This window comes from Taeniopygia guttata, chromosome 3 (genome assembly GCF_048771995.1).
Source record: "Taeniopygia guttata chromosome 3, bTaeGut7.mat, whole genome shotgun sequence".
Classification (NCBI taxonomy): domain Eukaryota; kingdom Metazoa; phylum Chordata; class Aves; order Passeriformes; family Estrildidae; genus Taeniopygia; species Taeniopygia guttata.
In genome coordinates, this window is record NC_133027.1 from 64,678,820 (window position 1) to 64,692,379 (window position 13,560).

The 13,560-nt window shown below is 38.4% G+C and overlaps 1 protein-coding gene across 5 annotated transcripts in view; it reads right to left on the minus strand.

Annotated features, from left to right (window-relative positions):
* ARFGEF3 (ARFGEF family member 3) overlaps window positions 1-13,560 on the minus strand; it is an 86,214-nt gene that overhangs the window by 10,785 nt on the left and 61,869 nt on the right. For all 5 annotated transcript variants that reach the window (XM_030268129.4, XM_030268128.4, XM_030268131.4 and 2 more), the window contains 10 exons: window positions 13,218-13,362; window positions 11,991-12,113; window positions 9,823-9,926; window positions 8,306-8,450; window positions 5,752-5,880; window positions 5,052-5,228; window positions 4,374-4,488; window positions 3,472-3,574; window positions 2,924-3,055; window positions 982-1,112 (listed from right to left, as the gene is read on the minus strand). In XM_030268129.4, the coding sequence (XP_030123989.4) occupies window positions 982-1,112; window positions 2,924-3,055; window positions 3,472-3,574; window positions 4,374-4,488; window positions 5,052-5,228; window positions 5,752-5,880; window positions 8,306-8,450; window positions 9,823-9,926; window positions 11,991-12,113; window positions 13,218-13,362 (1,304 nt within the window). The remainder of the gene's footprint in view (window positions 1-981; window positions 1,113-2,923; window positions 3,056-3,471; window positions 3,575-4,373; window positions 4,489-5,051; window positions 5,229-5,751; window positions 5,881-8,305; window positions 8,451-9,822; window positions 9,927-11,990; window positions 12,114-13,217; window positions 13,363-13,560) is intronic.

The window sequence follows — 13,560 nt, forward strand, 5'->3', positions numbered from 1 at the left end:
TCAGAGTTTGCATTAATTGCAAGCTTTATTTATTTGTTTAAAGACAAGCAAGACCCTTGCTACCCTTACAAATACAGCCTGTTAGACTGCATGGCCTTATATGCTATGAGAGGTGAATATTCCAGTCTTTTGCTTTGCATTCATAGTAACAAGAAGAATGACCTGCTAACCTTTGGATAAAGTAGACCTATTCCCCTATAAAGGAATGGTTTAACCTGTGACCTCAAGCTTTCTTTGTCTCTGCACAGGGCCCTGTTCTCTGATAGTGAGGCAACAGAGCAGCTGCTCTGGGGAGAAAACTTCCATACAGCAGCGTAAGAACAGAGACATCTTGCACAGTCTTCCTTCCTGTCCATCACATTCTGGCTCCTTGTTGCAAGCAATAGTTTAAATGTGAATGGTATAAAGCCATGTTTGGTATCTTGTAAAAGACAATTTCATGTCATTACATACCTTGCAATACAAACACAAACCCTGAATGCAGAATTCTGGTTCTTGGCCCAAATGATGGTACAGCAGTTGTTTAAACAACCACATGCAAGCAAAAGGAAATATTCTTTCACAGGATCAGACTGTAGTGCAAATAGATGAGTTTCTCAGCTGGTAACATAACAGAAAGACTTCCACAAAAATAATGTACCAAGCAAAAACAACATTCCCTAGCTCAGTGTTGACAGCTTTGCAGTTTTGGATGTGGTCTCTTCAGTTTATAAAGCCCCAGTTCACCCATTACCTTTTTCTACCTTCTTAACCAAGTAATACTGAATTTAAAAGACCCTTAGTGAAGCAGACATTGCATTTGCTAGGTATCACTAAAACCGCAACAATGTCACGAAACCTAATTTGGTCAGTGTATTCGTTTTTGCTGATGAGCCCTATGGAGAGGTACAATATACCAGGCTCAGTTCACATCTCTTCCTGTTCAGCAATACTTTTATCTTGCTTTTTGTGACACAGTGTCTTCCTTGGAAGATATTTTACCTTCTCTGGTTATGCCCATTTGGTTTCTTATCTGGTGGCAGGTCAATGATGAGCACACACGACTGGGCATGTTCAAACCCTTCCTTGTTGCTAGGGGTTTTTGGGGAGCACTGAGTCTCCAGCATGAAGACCTAGAAAACAACAAGTTACATAAAACAATCAGTTTAGCCCTTGCAGTGGGTCTGGGGAGGGGAGGGTCTGGGAATAGAATTTCCTGCAGTGTGAAATATCTCATTTTGTATTATTTTACAGACAGAGAGAATACAAGGTATCCCCCCAGGCAGACCTTTACTGGAGTATGCTGCTTTGGTAAAACAGCAATGGGCTGCCTCCAGACACCCAGCAGGGTGTAGGGCAAAGGACAGATATATTTTTTCTTTGAACCTGTATAAGGGAGAACACCAAATGCCAAATCAAGCTTTCTGCTGTCTGTATGCGTCTGTCTGAAAACACCATGTATGCTGGAGACAAGGACCTGTTTGCACAGTTAGCCAGTTGCATCTAGTAAGATTGGTTGTTGGAAGCCTTATTTTCAGCCAACAGACACCTAATATGCAATCCTTTGGGGGTATGTTGTGATTTAACCACAAACAGCAACTAAATACCAAGCAGCCTCTGGCCAGCCTCCATCAGCTGCCCTGGCCATGCTCCCTGCCAGGCTTCTCATGTCCCTCCTTAGTGGCAGAGGATGGAAAACTGAATGGTCCTTGACCTAGTGTAAGCACTACTCAGAAACAACTAGAACATCAGTGTGTTACCAACATTATTCTCATACAAAATTCAAACCACAGCACTGTACCAACTACTAGGAAGAAAATTAACTCCATCCCAACCAAAATCAGTTCAGTAGGAAAGAGGGAAACTCTCAATTGCTGTAGCTTCATAGTTGTAGCAAATCCTCACTGCGGAGGACTCAGGAAGTGCCACTGATAGGGTCTACAAGGAAAGTGTTAATGTTACATTCCCCGCTTTCTTGAGTTCTGCGTCTTTAAGACTTATTTGAAAACACATTTTCTATTCAAACAACCACTACCACATTATTTGTGAACACCAGTCCCGGTCTGTGTGTCTCAGATTTTCAAGCAGCATCAGAGTATGATTGATCAAGTCAGAACATCTGCTGCCTGTTTTAACCTATCTGCTTTCCTATGCCAAAACTGTCATACGGTATTTACAGTTTTATGGTACCCTGCAGGTCATTAACTTCAGTCTGCTGTATTTCAAAGAACTTGTTTCATATAACCACTTTCATAGAATGAATAACCTTCATTGTAGTCAAAGGGACCCTAGGAAGGTTCCAAGTTTACTCTGCTGATTCTGATTAGGAAGTTAGTGAATCATTTGTTGAATATCAGCATTATCCTCTAGTTCCCAGTAACCCTTTTTCTTCTTTGCAATCTATACCTAGATATTTATAGAGAAAAATGCTTATATAGGTTAATCAAATCTTGTTTTCCTATTTTCATACCACCATCTCTGTTCTAGTGCAATTTTTGTCCTTTGAATTTATCATTCCTTAACAGAATATTCACAAATCTATGTGACATTCTTGATGAGGATTTACAGCGACATTACTATTTCCCTATCTCTATCAGAAACATCTCCGGTGATGTATGCTATCCTGGCAATTTTAAAAATTACATTACACAGTAGGCTCATTGTCAATCCTCTTTAGATAACTATGTATTTTTCCCACCCAAAGCATTTCAAATTCCTGTTTACCGGGCAACAGTTCTGAGGTTTTCTTTTTTTTCCTAGTTTTTGGATTTAGAGTACTTAATTTTTCTGAATACTAATATAAGACAATTGATGTTAGCCTGGTGATGAGAAAGTCTTTTCCTGTAGGGCTTGTGAGGAAGATGGTGGAAAAAAATACATCTTCATAAAGAAAAGCTCCAAGTTTAAAAGGTTTTCTGACTTCCCCTGAAACATCTGCCAGTACCTGCTGTGCCATGGCTCTGATCCTCCAGTACTCAGCTTCAGCACTTGGCGAGAGGGAGGGGGCTGCCACCTTCACTTCACAGGCATCTCCACTAAAGCTTTCAGTACCACTGTGGAAATAGCCCAACAGGTTCTATAGAGAGACACAACGTCAGAATTTCACTGTGTGTTAAACAAATGTCTCTAGGCATGTCCTGCCTGTTTGTGTGAAATACAAGATTCAGTGACCTTTGCCATCAGCTGGTCACATGCCATCTAGTAATTAATATATCCAATGTTAAGGCAGCTTTTAATGGATGCTGGTCTGCAAAGACTTCACAGGAAATTTTGACCTATTGAACTCTTCTGATTTCATACTGGCAAGGAAATTTAAAATAAGTCTGAACTGAAAGCTACTAGTGTGGTCTGTATACAGTTAGAAAAATTGATTTTAATCTCCACTATTGATCCAACATGTTTAATTGTGAATTGACAAATTAACAACTTGTCAAAAGTTAGTGCATCCAGTGTGTGATTACATTTTGACTGACAGCAAAATGGCAGTTTTACCTTTACTGGCTCCAGAGTGGCAGAGAATGCATCCTGCAAGGCACAACATGCAAGCCTCCACATCTCTTCAGTAAAAACAGGCCCTGCTGTCACCAACACATACCTGCAAGGACACAGGAAAATGTTACCAACGTTCAAGAAGGAACTACACAATGCTTACTCCTAAAGGGAGAAGGTTGAAAATCCCCATCTTTGGAAGTGTCCAAAGCCAAACTGGATGGGGTTTTGAGCAACTTGGTCTAGTGGAAAGTGTCTCTGCCCATGGCAGGGGAGTTGAAACTAAGTGATCTTTAAGGTCCCTTCCAACTCAAACATTTCTATGTATCTATGAAAACAGAACAAAAGGCTTACTCAGCAAGTAAGCTAAGTCAGTAAGATTGGATAACATTAGCTAGCTAATGTTATCCAATCTCCTCAGTTGTTACCCTGACCTATTTTTGTAATTACACTATAGTTTTGACTTTTTTTTCTCCTTTGCTTTTCCTCTTTAAGTAGACATCTTGCCACAAGAACCACATATGTAATTGCATAAATGCAGTTCTTATTTTGATTCTGACTATAATAGCCTCAAGACTGAGAAAGGTTCTAATTATCTCTAAAGACCTGTGAATGCCAGGAGAAGACCCTTTTTCTTAAGGATCAATTATTGACTAACTATATATAAGTAATGTGCAAGTGGGTTTTTTTGAGACTCATACACATAGTAATGCCTAAAATCACAGGTTCTGAAGCACACTGAAAACAGCAAGAAAAGGTTAATAAGTCTAAAATCCATTATTCCACTAAAAAGACCTAAGACGTATTGTAGACTTCTGAGACGTTAATCAACTTATCAGTCCCCAAGTTCTTCAAAGACATAGACATATTTTTTGAATGTGCTAAGAGTGAACAGACTGGGTTACCTGATACAGGAGCAGCCAACTCTGGAAATAATTTCTGTTGGTTCTGCTACACAGGCTACCAGTAACTTGAAAAGATCTTTCAACATAGAATTGATCATATTTTCATAACCAATATCTATAAGGAAAAAACACAGACGGGTTTTAACATCATTGCCTTTTCATTATAATTAGAGATAAACATGGCAACACTACACTTACTGCTATTCAGAGAATTTGCAAAACCAAATGCTTTTTATGCTGCTATTGAAACATGCATCGCATCAAGCTGAAAGAAGAACAATCCTTTTTAAGTTAACAATATAAAAGGTCTGGACTGAAGTGGTACAAGAAAAATTATCTTAGATCCTATTTCTGATATTCTAGTTCCTTATGATCAAAGTCTTTGTATCTTCTTTTGGGAATATACTGAAGATTATGATATTTTAATTTTGAAGATAGCCTTGCTCTGAGAAGCATCCTGGTCTAAATAATTTCTATAAGTGTCTTACAATTTTTTTCCCCATGCAATTTTTTCCCCATAATTCTAAACCCTATAAAGAAAAAAAAAAAGTCCCAATCAGAAATTTTTAACTCTCCTCCTATTTTATGCTTCAGCAACCAAAAAAGCAATGAGACCACCTCCTCAAGTAGCTATTCAGCAACATGTCACTGATGACAGTAGATATGACACTACAATACCTGAGTGTATGAAATTCTGAATGTGCTCCACCACAAGTTCACTGGAAAGGCCAATGGCATGCTTGAAATTAGAAGACGCCACATCCCAGTAAGAGTGGTCACCATGGCTGCGATGGAGCCAAAGAGACATCGTGGGAAGAAGAAGATGTACAACTGCATAAATGCCAAATCCTGGTCCTTAAAATAAAGACAATAATGGTTGTATGTACTTGCTTACAAAGCCTACAGTAAATTTTACAATAAATTTGCTATCTTGTTCCAAGCTGAAGCTTGAGGTAATGCTGAAGTAAAAAGGTTCTGAAACTTTTTTGTGGGATGAGAGTGGTAAAATGTTGATGTAGTTATGAGATACATTTAGCCAAGTGTTTACCTGCAGTGTTTCCCAGCAGATTTGCAGGATTATGTAATTTTCTCTTCCATTTGCTAGACACAAAACAAACATTTTCTGTGGCTGGGACACCAATAGAGTACCACACTCTTTACTGTGCAATGAATTTAAGCATGTTTTCAATATGCTCTTACAAGATGCCTGTTGTCAACAGAATGATAGACTAACTGGAACAACTTATCAGCCCTTTGTAGCACAGAATGTGTCTGTGCAGCTTTAACACAAGTAACAGACTGTAGAGAAATGGCTTAGGAGTCTAAACAGTTTGGTTAGGACTCCACTAGCTCACATTTTATCAAGCCCTTTCATTACCAGGTGTCTTGGCAACGTCCCTTAGCAACTCAAAGAGCAGATCCAAAGTAGGAGGCTGGTGCTGACGGGGACAGTTGGATATGGCAGTTGTTAATTCTTCCAGCAGAATAATCCAGACATTGATAAGGCCTACAAGTAAAGAAAGAAAGATTAAAAACCATGAGCAAGATACTGCTTAACACAGGTCAAACTTGCCCTCAGAAATGATGGAAATTAATAAATTAAGTAACTTAAAGATTATGGTTCTTGCATGTTTACTGTTGCCATGTAATGGTTGTGGACAATAGTCATTTTTGAAATGATGGTTTCCTTTTCCTTCCCTTTATCAAGTTTGTGTTTTGTACCATCCTTTGTCATCAATACACACCTTGTTCTGGTCACACTTTACTATTCCTATTAGCTCAGTCTCTTTAACCTTGTGTAAAACATCCCACAAAAATACATAAATAAAACCTCATCTCATTACCATTGCAAATGCTGCCCAGAATAGATTGTACTCCTTTAGGTTATGCCTTAAAGTAAGGCTCCTGAGGAGATTAGCCATAATTTAACTGGCTCTATTTGGTACTCAGTACTCAGGACTGAACAGTAAAAATGTCTCATGAGGTATGATCAGGGTGCCTCACACATCATCTTTAGATGTTGAAGAGGTCACAGAGCTGGTCAACTGCCAGAACAGCAGATATAACACAGGTGAGTTCTTGTCTACACTGGCAAACAGGTATCCCCTAAAAGATTACAGGATACAAGGAGTATTCAGTACTATTTTGAAGATGGTTAGGAATTGCCACCCTTTAATTTTTCACAGATCCTTTAAGCATTTGCTAGTTCCCCATGATAACATGAACAACTAGAAGGATCTTGCATATTACACTCCTAAGTTTCTGTTTCCTTCCAGTGGCAGCTTCCAGTGGTGTGATTCAAAGCAGAGGCTTCAATGACTTGGGTCTCCTACATCCTAGGTGAATATCCTAGAATCCCCTGAGAGAGAAAAAGCAAACCAAACCCAGCATAGAAAGAAGTAAAAGGTTGTTTTGTGAAAAACTAGGACTTGTGACTTTCTGGTTTCAAAGAGCAGCTTTTCTCTCCTTTATTCAGGGCAGCAGGAACAGGACAATCCATGTGGTGGAAGAGTCTAGATAAAAGTAGGTACCAAGAGCCAGTCTGGTGAGGCACATGAATGAAATGCATTGGAGTCAGCCTGCTTTTTGACAGGTTGCAGCTGACTCTTCAGAGAGGCAGCCTGGCTGGAACAACTCAGTAGTCCACATATTCAGAAGTGACTGTGAAGCAAGGGGTTAAGTTAGAAATGTAGCTAGTAAGACAAAGGCCATATATTTTGATTAAGGGCTTAACAAGGGGATTAGGAAAAAAGTAATTATTACCAGATGGGGAAAATTGAAGCAAAGACAATATATCATGTATTTGACTTAGCTGTATTCTTAGAAATGACAGGGAATATATGAAGTATTGTAAAACGGTAGGAACCATAAATACACCTGGCTTCTAGGAATGATTTGGCCCAGGATAAGGAGTTTGGACCATGACCAAGGGGTCAAGAAGTTTTGGCAACCAGATAAAGGTGAAGAGTTTACCATGAGGAAGACCTCTTACTTCATCTTCAGAAGCCTGCTGACCCAATTAAAGAAGATGATTGTGCAGTCGTAATGAACATTCAGCTCATTGAAATACAAAACAGGAGGAGCAGGTGATGCATATGCAGAGGTTGGATGTCTTTATGAATATGCAGAGCTTTTGTAGATATAGGGAGAAGCTAGAGTTTTGGAAATTTGCATGTCTTTAGAGGACATGTCCAGTGTGCTGAATAAACATGCCACTTTTCAATTTTAATTAGTTGAAGAATCAACTGTACTGCTGTGAAGGTGTCCTGAGCCCGGAAGCCACAAGGCTGCATTCCTCCACTGCTTGGCTCTGTATGTTCTAGTTCATCCAACACCTGATTAATCCACAGCCCATAAAAACCATACAAATAATCAGGAGACAAATGCTGCCTGTTTTTTCTGGAGGTCATGCTGCTTTTTATGGACTTCAGAAATTCACTGTTTATTTCAACAGACCACAGGGCCTAAGTTTGGAAACATTTAAACAATTATTCTTTATCTTTCTAGACTGTAACTCAATACTGGTATTTTTTTCTGTTAAAGGCATGCCTGCCAATACCAACTTTAAAAGATTTTCACTCCTTTACTTCAGCTGTGGTCTAGAAAGTAGTTTTGTGTTAGCTTTCAGAACTACACAATGGTTGTATTATGAATATCAGGATAATCAAAATAATCGTTAACCAAAATATTGTTATCTTGCCCTAAGAAAGGGGCTGCATTTTTCTTATATATGAATTGTATCTTTCACATAAAGAAGGTGACAGGACCTGAACTTCCAAGCTCTGTGCACATGTGGGTGTGTGTAGACAACAAGGAAACAATAAACTATGAAGTTTTCCCTCCTTTTTGCTTTCAGCAGTTGGCAAAATTTGCAGCAACACATAAAAGAAGCAATTGATTAGTTCTGCACTTAATACTTCTAATGCACTTACCAGTGTCATCATCAAAGTCAGAAAGAATGCACTCAATCCCATCCTCACTGCTGGCTGACTGTTCCTGTGCTCTTCGGGGCAAGTTAACCAGCCGGCCACTGAGAAAGATGGGTTTCAAGGGCATTTTATAGATTTTGGCTAACAACTTGGAAGGGTAGAGAAGAGGAGAGAGAAAAGAAAAGAGAAGATAAATATCCGTAGGAGCAATTACATCCAACACAGGTACATAAAATAAAATAAAAGATATGCAAACACAACTAGAGGCCAGAAGTCTTCAGTTCACTGACAAGTAAAGAGTTGTGGGTAAAGAGAGGGAGAGCAGCAATTTAAATAATACATTTCTGAGATGGGAGTGTGGTCTCTTCTCATATGTGAAAGGCAAATGTTATAACTCACTGATTGCATCTATGACCTACAAAGCTCCATTAACTGTACTATTGCAGGGATGCTACCAGCATTTAATTAGGTCTTTACAAGTAAATAATGTTCTTGCAATATACAGACAAGATTTTTTTTTAGCCATTCCTGTTCTACTTTTACTGGCAAGTTAAAATGTATAACAAGATATAAATGGCTGCTTCTTTTAAAAAGGAGAAATTATTTGTCCACTGTGAGCTGGAGTTTGTAAGGATGAGGAACAGCAATGTGGTACAAATAGTGTATAGACAGAACATACATTAGATCTATACACAGATATTTACTGATTTTTTTAGTTGAACAAGATAGCAAGTGGAGTTTGGTATGCCTGCTGTTTATTATTCTGAATTGCTTTATTCTTCCCTTTTTTCTCAGCCTGCATGCTGAATCCACCCATTATCTCTGAATTTAGATATTAAGTACTTTCAGTAATAACAGTATCTATTATTATGGTTTTGTATTGTACCCAAAAAAACATAGCTTGGGTCCAACAAAAAGTCCTGCAGGTACTACAGAAATATAAATAACATTATAAAATCAGACAAAAATTGTCCAGGTAACCCTGGATAATAATATATGCTGTGTGCAAGGAGATTACAGGAAACATGACAGCATTCTAATTATTAGAGATATTTGACCTGAGCTTCAGATATGTCTGCATGGTAAAAATAAGCTGGTTCTGTGTTTCAGAGGGTACAGCCTATTGTTTTTAAAAGAAAAGAATTCTCAACTTCTTGTTTATTCTTGTTTATTTTTTCTTTTTTTTGATTATTTTTGTCTTTCATTCACAACACTGTTTATGGTAACTGTTCAAATAAGAATGATTTTAACTTTGAGTTATGTTACTATGAGGTTTTGAACATTCACATTTTCTCACTTACTCCCTGGGTCTAAGTGTTTTTATCTCCTTGGTTTTCCCACTGCTAACTGGCCTGGAAGGTATGGTATTCCCTCAGATCACCACTGTCCATTTGGCAGTGCAGGGTATCACTGTCAGGATTACCACAGACTCTGTTGGGTTCATGCAACTGATGCAAAGCCTGCAGGTTAGAATTATTTCCCAGGCCAGGTCAGTGCCTGTATAAGATTGTTCATCATACCTGAGAACATCTCCTGAGGTAATCAAGCGCAGGAAGGCACAAGTCTGTAGATGCAGATCCTGATCCTGGCACACAGTCACCCATCTCCTTACAATCTACTTCCCCTGGGGACAGGAAAGGCAGCATTGGGAAGGACAGAATAAAATAAATAAATAGAGCATTAATTTTCTTTTCTCAGTCAGTTACACCCTAATGTTTGAACAGAATCCAGAATTGTTTGATCTTCTTAGATGACAGCCAGGTAACCCCCACAAACAATACAGTAATACTGGTCAGAGTTTGTACACAAATTTTTACATGAATGAATGCTTTAATAAACATATGCCTATTTCATATCTCTTTAGTAGAGTCTTTAGGAGTTCTAATAATCATATATTGTATTATCTGCCATATTGACTCTATTCCACTTTCTTCCATGGGTGTAGCAATTATTTACTTATATTCAGCATTTGCTCAATTACTGTAGTATTTTTTTCTATTCATTTGCACCCCACTGCCCCAGAAAATTCTACTACAAGTTCTTCCTATTAGTTTACTTACTGCTTAAATCTATAATTTTATATTTTGTATACTACACTTCCTTCTGCTGTCTAATGCAGGCATCAAGGTCTCACAGTTTCAACTGTATGACACATATCCTCAGGTTCTAGGGCCTGTCTATTGCTGGTATTCCCAACTTCCATTGGCAGCTGCTTCTTTCAGGCCAGCTTCACTAAGGAAATAATAAGCAGAGCAGTTCCAAGGCATCCTGCTGCAGAGCTCCTCTCTGGATAACTCCATTCACTCCATCATTTTCCCTGTCTGCCAGTCTGCCTGTCTCATCTCAGCTAAAGTTCTGTCCACCTCAGAATACTTGGCTCAAAACCATTTTTCCAATTTAGCCAAATATTTCCCATTCAGCGCCAAATCTGAAGCATGACTAAATGCCTATTGACATTAACATTTTCTTGCCTTAAAAAGTCACTCCTCTCATAAAGAGCACAAGATAAATATTAAATTATTTTATTAGATCCTACTTTGTTCTCCTTTCACTATATTTATTTGATTTTTCTAGGCTCTTAACTATTAACTAACATAATGTATTTTAAACTTCTGTCTACTACTGAGATCAGCCAAGTCAGCCAGTGACGTTTGAATCCTTAAATTTTACAATAAAATGCACATAGTATGGCATTGTATTTGCTGATGTTTCCCATAGTCCTATTACCTTTAATACAAAAAAAGACCTTGCTTTTTGATATGTGACCACAATGGGGTCAAAATTATCTAATGAAAGCAATAAATGTAAAGAAATATAAGACAGATTTTTAAGCTCTCCAGAAGAAACATGAGTTCCCTCCATTGGTACTGGACATGCAAGTTTATTTCTCTTTTGTATTAATAACTATAATTACATCACAAGGTGAATTCTTCCCCCATTGAAATCAATGGTGAAATAGCTCAATAAGACAAGAGTATTATTGAAGAGTAGATCTGCTGCAGCTAGGTGCTTCATTTGAATAAAAAGGAGTTGCTTACAGACCTAGAAACCTTGTAAATTGATATTCATATAGAAACCAAAAGCCCCATTTTATCACTACTTAAAAGTTCTATAATTTACATCCACAAAAAACCCCAGCATTGTCACAGTTCAATAAAAAGTGTCAAATTCTAGTGACCAAGGCAAGACATGGATCACCAGCATGGGGGTAGAATGAGCCAGCACCATATGCCTTTGTTCCGAAGGCTGGTGAAGCATGACAATTACTCTGCAGGGTCACCCTGACATGCTATGCCTGGTCTCTGCTGCCCACAGTGTAAAACAGGCCCTGCTCTGTCGCAAACAATCCATGCAGTCTCTGCACAATCCCAGGCCATTTCTGCAATATTCTAGGTTTGGATGTTTTTTTCTTTTATTATTTACATGAATATAAGCAAGTCCTGGTGTAACTAAGATCAAATTAAGAAGCAGACAATAGAGAGATGCATGTTTGCTGCTATATAAACTTAAAGAACTGATAGTATTAAAAATGTTACAGAAATAATCCCTCAGTCTTGATTTATTTTATTCTTTAAAGCATTCTGGACTCAGCATCTTGAATGCCCCTCTCTTGTCTGCCATGCTATGTATTACATAATTGAATTATCTTCTTCTGTGGGATATAATGACTTAATAGGAAAATATTTACCCAGTCCTTTGACAAACTTCATAAGGCACATAATATAACTGGTTGCAGCATTGGCAAAGACCTGGATGTTGTCTGTGTTTAGAAATGCTTCAAAGACATCAAACACTGGAGCCTGGCGTTTCCCTGTGGAGATTAACAAGATGAGAACTCTTCCTCACACCCTCTTAAAAATAATTTTCCAACCATTTTTCAACAATTTAACTGAATCTGTAGAATCTTTTCTATTCTGGGCAGAGACAGAAATAATCTTAAAAGTAAAACCTTCTCGTGTTCCTGGGGCAACTTGTGTAGTCTTTCATAGGAAGTGCTAGACTCCCTCCTTTGCCCAGTCTATGACAAATACCAGTTTAAATGCCTGCTTAAATGGTAAGAGCAGGTTTCAGCTCTTGAACTCGGGAGCGAATACTTCTGTTTGGTGGAGGTTTCGGTTTAGTTTCTGGTTTAGTTTTTGATAACTGCCAGGATTACATCAATCATGCAGAAAACTATTCAGACTATAGAGTAACAAAATAGCCTTGATTTTCCAAAGTAGATTATTGTGTTCAAAAGCTGTGTACACCAGCATTCAGCCATCAACCATAACAGAGTTCAATGACAAAGTTTAGGAGGAAAACCACGTCCCTTTCATGTGACTTGTCACATTTAAACATACCTTCTAATGGGACAAAATAACAGAAAAAATGGATTTTCCTGTATTAACACATTTCCATACAAGGAAACATCTCTGGGAAGTATGCACATTCTTAGAGAAATGGGGTCTGTAATAGCACTAGGAATCTGAAAGCCTTGTGATCAAATGCCTGGACAAGCACTTGCCTAGATTATCACATTAAGTTACCGTGAGGTATAAGAGCATTGTATTTCATACAATAGGGAAGACAGTTCACAAGAGATATGCTGCTTGGATACAGTCCTTTCTCCAGTAGGACAGTGACAAATGCTCAAGCCAAGCTCAGTACCCTTGCACTACTGTCCTGCTGAGAATTATTCAAGTAGATTTGACGCCTTTCTTTCTCATTCAAATAATTTGTTAGAATGTAGAGGACAAAAGGTCAGAATAATATGTCTGCTTTCCTTCCTACCCCAACTATTAAAGTCAGATACTTTGGTAGAGTTCTGGAGTATTGTAGTACCACTGTTCAGTTTGGACATTTAAATATATTGGGTTAGTTACAGTGTCCCCCAGGGAATCAAAAGCATATTTGAAACAGTGCGGGAAGTCCTTACCCATAGAGTATTCTCCTACAAGGTACTCTTTGACCTCTGACTTGCTGCTGCTATGCACTGTTTCCAGGGCACTGAACAGGGGTCTCCATCCCGACTGGATCTGGGTAGAACACATTTCCACCAACTCTCCTATAGAGGTGATCACCTGCAGCCAGTGTAGGAGGGGTTAAAAGAAAAAGAACCAAAAAGCAGAACTGATATACAGATGGATCTTCAGAAGGAATGAGAATGTTTTTAAACACATTCCTAGACCTCACTATGACAATCTAGTTTAGATAGTAGAAAAATCTTTATTTAATTGCTTTAAGGCCAGGTCTACTGTCTCTGTGCTCTGCCACAATGC